General features: G+C 55.0%; 1 protein-coding gene across 1 annotated transcript in view; it reads right to left on the reverse strand.

Annotated features, from left to right (window-relative positions):
• PNISR (PNN interacting serine and arginine rich protein) overlaps window positions 1–9,181 on the reverse strand; it is a 36,692-nt gene extending 27,511 nt beyond the window's left edge. The window contains exons 1-4 of the mRNA XM_076055887.1: window positions 9,112–9,181; window positions 4,086–4,176; window positions 3,117–3,452; window positions 1,234–1,664 (exon numbers count right to left, since the gene is read on the reverse strand). Coding sequence (XP_075912002.1) covers window positions 1,234–1,664; window positions 3,117–3,452; window positions 4,086–4,167 — 849 coding nt within the window. The 5' untranslated portion in view covers window positions 4,168–4,176; window positions 9,112–9,181. The remainder of the gene's footprint in view (window positions 1–1,233; window positions 1,665–3,116; window positions 3,453–4,085; window positions 4,177–9,111) is intronic.
• Window positions 9,182–9,575: the final 394 nt, after the last annotated feature.

The following is a 9,575-nucleotide window of genomic DNA, read 5'->3' on the forward strand; positions in this document are numbered from 1 at the left end:
GTCACGGGGCAGACCCAGGTGCCACGGGTCGACTAAGATGACTGGCTGGTGCACCACCTGTGCCCCCTACTGTGCCAACCTGCTGTGGTTTAGCCACCCGGCGCTCCGCTCGTTGTTGTGAGCGTCGCTCCTCCGCCCTCCGTTGTTGTTGGAGGGCGACTGCCTCCAACTGCCCAGTAGCGTTCTTCACGAGCCTCCTCCTCAGAGGCCAAACTTGACACCGCTGGTACCAGTCATCGGCAAGTCCACCTAGCTCCACGTCCTTCTATATCACATCACTCCATCTCTTCTCTAGCCCGTGTCGCGCCCGTTTAGCCCCCTCTATGCGGCCAAACAGAAGTTTCTTGGGCATGCGGTGGCTGGGCATGCGGGCTATATGACCCAGCCAATGCAGCCTTGCCTGCCGGAGGAGTTCACCGATGGGACTTTGTCCAGATCTTTCAAGGATTGTTTGAGCTCCTCACACAATCCAGCCTGCAGGTTAAACCTAGGATGGATCGTAGGCAGGGCCCAGCCTAAACGTTTCTAACCGGCGAAGATGTTCCAATAGGGGTGGTCCACGTTTCGCAAGGGTAGCGAAGGGAGGGGTGTTAACCGTGGCCAAGAAGACCCAAAGCTTTGTGCGGAGCGACAGACCGGGTAGTTTCCACACAGCGGCGTTACGCAGCCAATGAAAAGATAATGCCGCTCGGCTGATTCTGAGTGAGACCACTGCTGTCAAACCGAAGGCAGAGGAGCTCACTGACGAAGGGGGACCGTCCACACAGCTCCATAAAAGCAAAGATCACCGGTGCAATCTTAAAACAGTAGCGGGTTGGCCAGCACCACGCCCGCCCGCCTCCATCTCCCCAGTAGCGGCTGTTTACACGCCACACCTAGTTACCGCCATTCGAGGCTGAGTCGACCTAGGGGAGGGCCCAGTACCGGTTCAGACAATCGCTATCACTGGTGCTGTTTGGTTGGCCGCGAGTGGGAATCGAACTCGGGTTGCCAAGTTCGTAGCGCCGCGTAGTGCCAACCGCTACATCACCGCACACACACACGCGCACACACACACACACGCAAGCAAGCACACACACACGCGCACACACACGCACGCACACATTGCACACACGCGCACGCACACACACACACATTGCACACACGCGCACGCAAGCACACACACACGCACACACGCACGCGCACACAAACGCAAAACCCTCACCTGGTTAGCCCGCCTGGGCTGACCCTTACCTGGTAGTCGAACTGGGTTGCTGGTGGTAAAAAGGCAACTGCGGGAGAAGGGAAATGCCCTGGGTACTGCGCTGCGTTGTGCTGCTGCTGCTCCTGATGGTGGTGGTGGTGGTGGTGGTGTGACGACGGCGGCGGCGGCGGCATCGGCGGCGGCGGGTGGTGAGGGTGCTGGTGGTGAGGGTGCTGGTGGTGAGGGTGCTGGTGGTGAGGGTGCTGGTGGTGAGGGTGCTGGTGGTGAGGCGGCGGCTCGTCGGCGGAGATGGAGTTGTCCGGGCGAGCGTGGTGAGGCGGCTGGTGGTGGTGGTGGGGCGGCTGCTGGTGGTGAGGGTGAGGGTGGAGGTGGTGAGGGTGGTGCCGTGGTGGCGGTGCCGGTGGGGTTGGCGGAGGAGGCAGGGGATGGTGAGACCACTGCTGAGGCGGGACGGGCCAACCTGGGGGCGTCGACAATGACCACGGGCACAGCATTCACACGCACGTACAACACGCACAACGTCGCTCGCACGCACGTGCAGAGTTCGCACGACGTTCGCACAACATATTCTTAGCTCTTTCGGTAAAGTCACGTTGAAGGGAAACAATAAAATAATAAACTCTATATAAAACAATAAAAAATTCTCACGACGTTTCGACCATAACAGAAACGGTCGTCATCAGGTGTGTCGGTCTGCATTAATTTATTTATGTTTTAAACGGAGTATTTATTTATTTATAAAACGTCAGCGCCACGCGCAGCGATTTGCCAGTTTATTTAGAAGGACTAGTCCATCTATGTTCTGAAAAGAGGAGGGAGACGAAAAATGAATGTATGCTGTCTGAAAGCCACCGTAAGCGTGAACAATAAATTAAGACCTGAAATGGTTTATCAAATCTTTCCAATGATTGCTAAGCCAGAATCCATCTTCTCGGTTGAAATTGTCTCTGTGCTTGTATATGTGGATAGCCTCATGAACGAATCTCTCATGGTAGCCAGATGGCTTACAAAGAACCTCTGTCTTGGAAAAATCAATATCATGTGAGCCTACTGAATTATAACAATGATCTGCCACGGCCCGAGGTGTTGGTCCTACCGTGTTTAAGGTCTGCTTTGTGTTCACGAACGCGGTCCGAGACATGGCGTTTTTATGATTTTATTGTGTTCCCTTTAACGTGACTTTACCGAAAGAGCTAAGAATATGAATTACTGCAGTCACGAAAGCTTTAAATAAAAAAAAGTTCGCACAACATTCACACACATGATCGCACGCACGAACAACGTTCAAATGTTCACACGCACAGAGATGCATAGAGACCCACACAAACCAATATACACCCATAGAGACCCATACCTACAGAGACCCACACTAAAACTAAACTATGTTTACATCACCAGGCGTAAGGCCCTACTGAGCTGCTGGGTAGCGAGCTGGCCATCACTAATGATAAGCAGCTCAGCCAAGCGGCTGATATCATCATCATCAACATCACCACGCGGACATTCGCAGCAACAGCTAAATACTCTCAACGCGCGGTGACTTCGATGTGGAGGGAAAATCCGGAGGACCCGGAGAAAAATCCACGCGACCACGGGGAGAGAGAGAGACTCCAAATATACAGCAGCAGGCGTTGTCAGGGTCTGGATCGAACCCACGGCCTCCTGCGTACCAGGCGAGGTAGTTAACATCTCATAACCACCGTCAGACTCTCACCCCGGGTCCCCCTGAGTCTCAACTCCAGAACCCTGACCCCGAGTCCCCCCCCCCCGAGTCCAAACTCCGAGTTCCCGCCCCCTCCCCCCCCCAATCCCCCACACCCCCCAATCCCCCCCCCACACCCCCCGTGTCCCCCACACCCCCCAATCCCCCCCCACACTCCCCGTGCCCCCCCCCCCAATCTCCCGCACTCACCTGGCTGCCAGGCTCCGGCTCCGTAGGCCTTGTCGTACTCCACCAGGTTCTCCTCCGGGTCTTCGTCGGGGCCGTTGAACGGACGCTGGCGGTGAGCGGTGGGCAGCTGCAGCTGCTGCTGCTGCTGCTGCGGGGGCGGCGGAGGGGGCGGCGGAGGGGGTTGCGGGGGTGGGGGCACGCCCCCCGCCGTCGGGGGTGCCGGGGGACGGGCGGTGCCGCCGAGATCCAGCCCGGCACCGCCGGCGCCGCCGCCGGCGGCGGCGGCGCCGGCGTCCCCCTCCGTCTGCTTGTGGGCGATCCACGCCTGAGCCAGCGCCGCCCAGTCCACCTCGCCCCCTGACAACACACGCGGGCAGGCGGTGGGTGGGTTAGTGGGTGGGTGGGTTAGTGGGTGTCTGTATGTGTGTGTGTCTGTATGTATGTCTGTGTATGTATGTCTGTGTATGTGTCTGTATGTGTGTCTGTATGTGTGTCTGTATGTATCTATGTCTGTGTGTCTGTATGTGTGTCTGTGTGTATGTATGTCTGTGTGTCTGTATGTGTGTCTGTGTGTCTGTATGTGTGTCTGTATGTGTGTCTGTATGTGTGTCTGTATGTATCTATGTCTGTGTGTCTGTATGTATCTATGTCTGTGTGTCTGTATGTATGTCTGTGTGTATGTATGTATGTCTGTGTATGTGTGTCTGTATGTGTGTCTGTATGTGTGTCTGTATGTATCTATGTCTGTGTGTCTGTATGTGTGTCTGTGTGTATCTATGTCTGTGTGTCTGTATGTGTCTGTGTGTCTGTATGTGTGTCTGTGTGTATGTATGTGTGTCTGTATGTGTGTCTGTATGTGTGTCTGTATGTGTGTCTGTATGTGTGTCTGTGTGTATGTATGTGTGTCTGTATGTGTGTCTGTATGTGTGTCTGTATGTGTGTCTGTATGTGTGTCTGTGTGTATCTATGTGTGTCTGTATGTAGACCCACCCTCATCACTGGCGCTGTATGACTGAATCCACTGCTGCTGGGAGCTGGGCCACTGCCCCCAGTTGGCGTCGCCCTGCCACATGACAGCAGTCTGGCACCAAACGCCCACACACAGACATACGCGTAAGACAAAGATCCCCCGTGTAGCCTTAACAGACTGCTGGGGCAAGTGCTGTTAGCGAGCAGCGCCTATGGAGGCTACCGGCACTGTGGCACACACAAGGGGTGGGTGGCCAACACCACGCCCGGCCGCCTTTGCCTTCCCCGTGGCGATGTTTGCAAACCCCACCAGGTACTAATTTGAGGCTGAGTCGACCCAGGGGAGGCCCAGGACCGGTTCAGATAATGAATCATTGCTGGTGCTGGCCGTGAGCAGGAATCAAACTCGGGTCGCCGGGTCTGCAGTGCAGTGTAGCACCAACCGTGACTACACAACCGCTCCCCAGACACACACAGACACACACAGATACACAGACTAATACCAATGCCCGCCATTCGCCACTAAGTGACGGTGACGTCACCACGGCACCTGTGCCAGGCCGGGTGCACTTTGAGGCCACGTGAAGTGTCGAAGGCTCGCTGACAGGAGGCCACGGGACAGGCCCACGTATCATAGGTTGGCTAAGATGACCAGTAGATGCACCACCAGCTGTACCCCTACTCTGCCAACTTGCTGTGTTTTAGCCGCTCCTCACTCCGCTCGTTGTTGTCGCCTTTCTGCCCTCAGTTGATGTAGGAGGGCGACTGCCTCCAACTGCCCAGTAGCCTCACAGTGCACCGAGCCTGGCACTGCTCAGTAGCAGCGTCCTTCACGAGCCTCCTCGACAGAGGCGGATCTTGACACCGCTGGTACCGGTCATCGGCAAGTCCACTCAGCTCCACTACCTCTTGTACCACATCTCTCCATCTCTTCTCCAGCCCGTGCCGCGCCCGTTTAACCCCCTCTATGCGTCCAAGATGATGTTCCAATAGGAGGGTCCACGTTTCACAAGCATTTAGAAGGGAGGACAGGACTGTGGCCGAGAAGACCTGAAGCGTCGTGCGGAGTGACAGACCAGGTAGCTTCCAAACAGCATTATGCAACTGATGAAAAGATAATGCCGCTCGACCGATTCGGATATACACTGCCCAGGTATGGGAAACTCTCCACTCTCTCCACAACTGCCCGATCACCAATTGGGAGTTGTGGGGGTGGAATGTCCGATGGTACAAAATACCCAGGCTGGTGCTTAGTTTTGATGGGGCTGATGGTAAGGCCCCACCTCTTAGTGGCACGCTCCAGGTTCAGCAACAGCACCTCCAACTCCTCCTCTGAGTAAGCAGCCAATCACCAGATCATCGGAATACGTAACATGGTTGACCAATAGGGAGCCATCCCTTGACCACACCCGGGCATCGATCAGCCTCCCATTGTATCTGTACCAGATGGAAATTCGTCCGGTACATCCATGGAAAGCTTCTCGAACTACGTGGTCAAAGATGATGTTAATTAATGTGGGAGCCAGAGAACATCCCTGTCGCACCCAAAGGTAAACAGGGAATGGCTCCGACTCTTGGCCACATAGCTTTACCCGGGCCTGCCCACCATCATGAAGGTCCTTGATGAATGTGAGCAGAGAGTCAGGGTACACGAGGGGGTGGGTGGCCAGCACCACGCTCGACCACCTTCGTCTCCCCAGTGGCGATGTTTACACACCGTACCAGGTTCTCATTTGAGGCTGAGTCGACCTAGGGGAGGGCCATGACCGGTTCAGATAATCATCACCGGTGTTGGCCGTGAGCGGATATCGAACCCGGATCGCCGGGTTCGTAGCGCAGCGCGCTAACAACTACACTCCCTCTCCCCACTATACGCAGATACACACACATAGATTGATACACACACACAGATATACAAATATACAGATATCGACACACAGACATCGATTATAGTAAAGGTTTTTGGGATAGATGGCGTTATTATAAATGTGTCGCAACGCTCCACCACCCGACACGGCCAATCAGTAAATAATGTGTCACATTAACAAAACGCCACATTTATAAGAACGCGATCTAACCCAAAGACCTTTATTATGAATAATACTGGTCGCGAAAGCCTACGTGTTAAACACATCGATAGATACACAGACACAGGTACACAACAACCGCCATTCGCCACCGAGTGTCGGTGACGTCACCACGGCACGTGCCAGGTTATGTGCACAGATACACAAATACACAGATACACACAAAGATGCCCCATGTAGTCTTACCAGAGTGTTGGGGCAAGTGCTGTTAATAGCAAGTAGCAGCACCTATTAAGGGCAGCACCGCGCCTGGCCGCCTTTGTCTCCCCAGTGGCGATGTTCACTACACACCGCTACACCAGGTACTGCTCATTTGAGGCCGAGTCGACCTAGGGGAGGCGCAGGACCGGTTCAGACAATCGTCACTGGTGGCGTTGGCTACGAGCGGGAATACAACTCAGGTCTCAGTGCGAGTCGCCGTGCGAGTCTGTGGGTCTCTACGAGTCTGCGGGTCTCTATTTGAGTCTGTGGGACTCTATGTGAGTCTGTGGGACTCTATGTGAGTCTGCGGGTCTCTGTGCGAGTTGCTGTGCGAGTCTGTGGGACTCTATGTGAGTCTGCGGGTCTCTATGTGAGTCTGAGGGTCTCTGTGCGAGTTGCTGTGCGAGTCTGTGGGACTCTATGTGAGTCTGCGGGTCTCTGTGCGAATTGCTGTGTAAGTCTGTGGGACTCTATGGGACTCTATGTGAGTCTGTGGGACTCTATGTGAGTCTGCGGGTCTCTGTGCGAGTTGGTGTGCGAGTCTGTGGGACTCTATGTGAGTCTGAGGGTCTCTATGTGAGTCTGCGGGTCTCTGTGCGGGTTGCTGTGCGAGTCTGTGGGACTCTATGTGAGTCTGAGGGTCTCTATGTGAGTCTGCGGGTCTCTAAGTGAGTCTGCGGGTCTCTGTGCGAGTTGCTGTGCGAGTCTGTGGGACTCTATGTGAGTCTGTGGGACTCTATGTGAGTCTGCGGGTCTCTGTGCGAATTGCTGTGTGAGTCTGTGGGTCTCTATGCGAGTCTGTGGGTCTCTGTGCGAGTTGCTGTATGAGTCTGCAGGACTATGCGAGTCTGTGGGGACTATGTGAGTCTGTGGGTGTCTGTGCGAGTTGCTGTGTGGGTCTCTGTAGTAGTCTATGGGTCTCTGTATGAGTCTATGGGTCTCTGTATAGGAGTCTGGGTCTCTGTATGAGTCTATGGGTCTCTGTAGCAGTCTATGGGTCTGTAGGAGTCTGTGGGTCTCTGTATAGGAGTCTGTGGGTCTCTGTACGAGTCTGTGGGTCTCTGTACGAGGCTGTGGGTCTCTGTACGAGTCTGTGGGTCTCTGTACGAGTCTGTGGGTCTCTGTACGAGTCTGTGGGTCTCTGTGCGATTCTGTGGGTCTCTGTATGAGTCTGTGGGTCTCTGTACGAGTCTGTGGGTCTCTGTACGAGTCTGTGGGTCTATGTGCGATTCTGTGGGTCTGTGTGATTATGTGGGTCTCTGTGCTAGTCTCGACGAGTTTCTGGTTCTCCGAGTCTGTAGGTCTCTGAGTCTGTGGGTCTCTATGCGCGTCTGTGGGTATCTGTGTAGGTGTCTGTGGGTCTCTGTGCGAGTCTGTGGGTCTCTGTGCGAGTCTGTTGGTCTCTATGCGAATCCGTGGGTCTCTATGCGAGTCTGTGGGTGTCTGTGCGAGTCTGTGGGTCTCTGTATAGGATGTCTATGGGTCTCTGTTTGAGTCTGTGGGTCTCTGTACATGAGTCTGTGGGATTCTGTACAGGAGTCTGTGGGTCTCTGTACTGGAGTCTGTGGGTCTCTGTACAGGAGTCTGTGGGTCTCTGTACGAGTCTGTGGGTCTCTGTATAGGAGTCTGTGGGTCTCTGTATAGGAGTCTGTGGGTCTCTGTATAGGAGTCTGTGGGTCTCTGTATAGGAGTCTGTGGGTCTCTGTAGGAGTCTGTGGGTCTCTGTATGAGTATGTGGGTCTCTGTATAGGAGTCTGTGGGGCTCTGTAGGAGTCTGTGGGTCTCTGTATGAGTATGTAGGTCTCTGTACGAGTCTGTGGTTCTCTGTATAGGAGTCTGTGGGTCTCTGTATGAGTCTGTGGGTCTCTATAGGAGTTTGTGGGTCTCTGCACGAGTCTGTGGGTCTCTGTATAGGAGTCTGTGGGTCTCTGAAGGCGTCTGTGGGTCTCTGTAGGAGTCTGCGGGTCTCTGTAAGAGTCTGTGAGTCTCTGTAAGAGTCTGTGGGTCTCTGTACGAGTCTGTGGGTCTCTGTAGGAGTCTGCGGGTCTCTGTAGGAGTCTGCGGGTCTCTGCAGGAGTCTGCGGGTCTCTGTAGGAGTCTGCGGGTCTCTGTACGAGTCTGTGGGTCTCTGTAGGAGTCTGTGGGTCTCTGTACGAGCCTGTGGGTCTCTGTACGAGTCTGTGGGTCTCTGTAGGAGTCTGTGGATCTCTGTAGGAGTCTGTAGGTCCCTGTACGAGTCTGTGGGTCTCTGTAGGAGTCTGTGGGTCTCTGTATAGGAGTCTGTGGGTCTCTATAGGAGTCTGTGGGTCTCTATAGGAGTCTGTGGGTCTCTATAGGAGTCTGTGGGTCTCTGTAGGAGTCTGTGGGTCTCTATGAGCCTGTGCCCGCACTCACAATTTAGGCAGCTGTTCACACAGACACACACAACACACACACACACAACACACACAACACCAACACAATGTCCTGCGCGTTACCAGCTGGTACCACACCGACTTTCTTCTCATCGAGGCGACGGTAACTTTGCTACGCTGACGGCGGCGATCGCCGAAGCGTCGCCGAGGCCTAGCGCAGGCTGACTAGGCCGCGTCGGACTAGCGGCCCGCTCGGCTAAGCACGCGTGTAATCGCCGAATCGACTCACGGTCTCGCGTGTTCACTCCACCGTCAATAAATCGATTTCTCTCGGACGGGGGGGGGGGGGTAAAAAGAGAGAGAATGTGTGGTGTAGGGTGGAGGAAATATGAAAAAAAATAGTACCGGGCGGAAAAAAAACCTCCCCTTGCATGCGTCCCGCCGCCACTCAGCGGCGGGAATGGAGGGTTCGGAAATCGTAGAGTTAATAAGAGCGACGGGTCACGTGGGCCCCAAGAGTGGGAGGGAGGGGGGTTGAGCCACGCTTCACCATTGGTTAACGGTCGTGGGGGGCGGGGCGGTGGAAGGAGTCCATTGGTCCAGGGTCGCGAGTGGACGGGGCGGAGTGAGAGGAGGCGGGTTAATAGGAGGAGTTACAATGGAGAGAGGGCGGAGTGGGGGTTGAACTCCGCTTCCCCATTGGTCCACGGTCGTGAGGGGCGGGGCGTCAATGAGTGTGCAGGGGCGGGGTATGATGGGGGAGTTTAGGTTGAGCCGCGCTTTCCCATTGGTCAATGGACGTGGGTGGTGGGGCGGAGTGAAAAGGGGCGGGTAATGAGGGAGGAGTTACGATGGAGAGAGAGCGGAGT

The sequence above is a fragment of the Petromyzon marinus genome, chromosome 73 (genome assembly GCF_048934315.1).
Source record: "Petromyzon marinus isolate PM22_M1 ecotype Great Lakes invasive population chromosome 73, UKy_Petmar_22M1.pri1.0, whole genome shotgun sequence".
Classification (NCBI taxonomy): domain Eukaryota; kingdom Metazoa; phylum Chordata; class Hyperoartia; order Petromyzontiformes; family Petromyzontidae; genus Petromyzon; species Petromyzon marinus.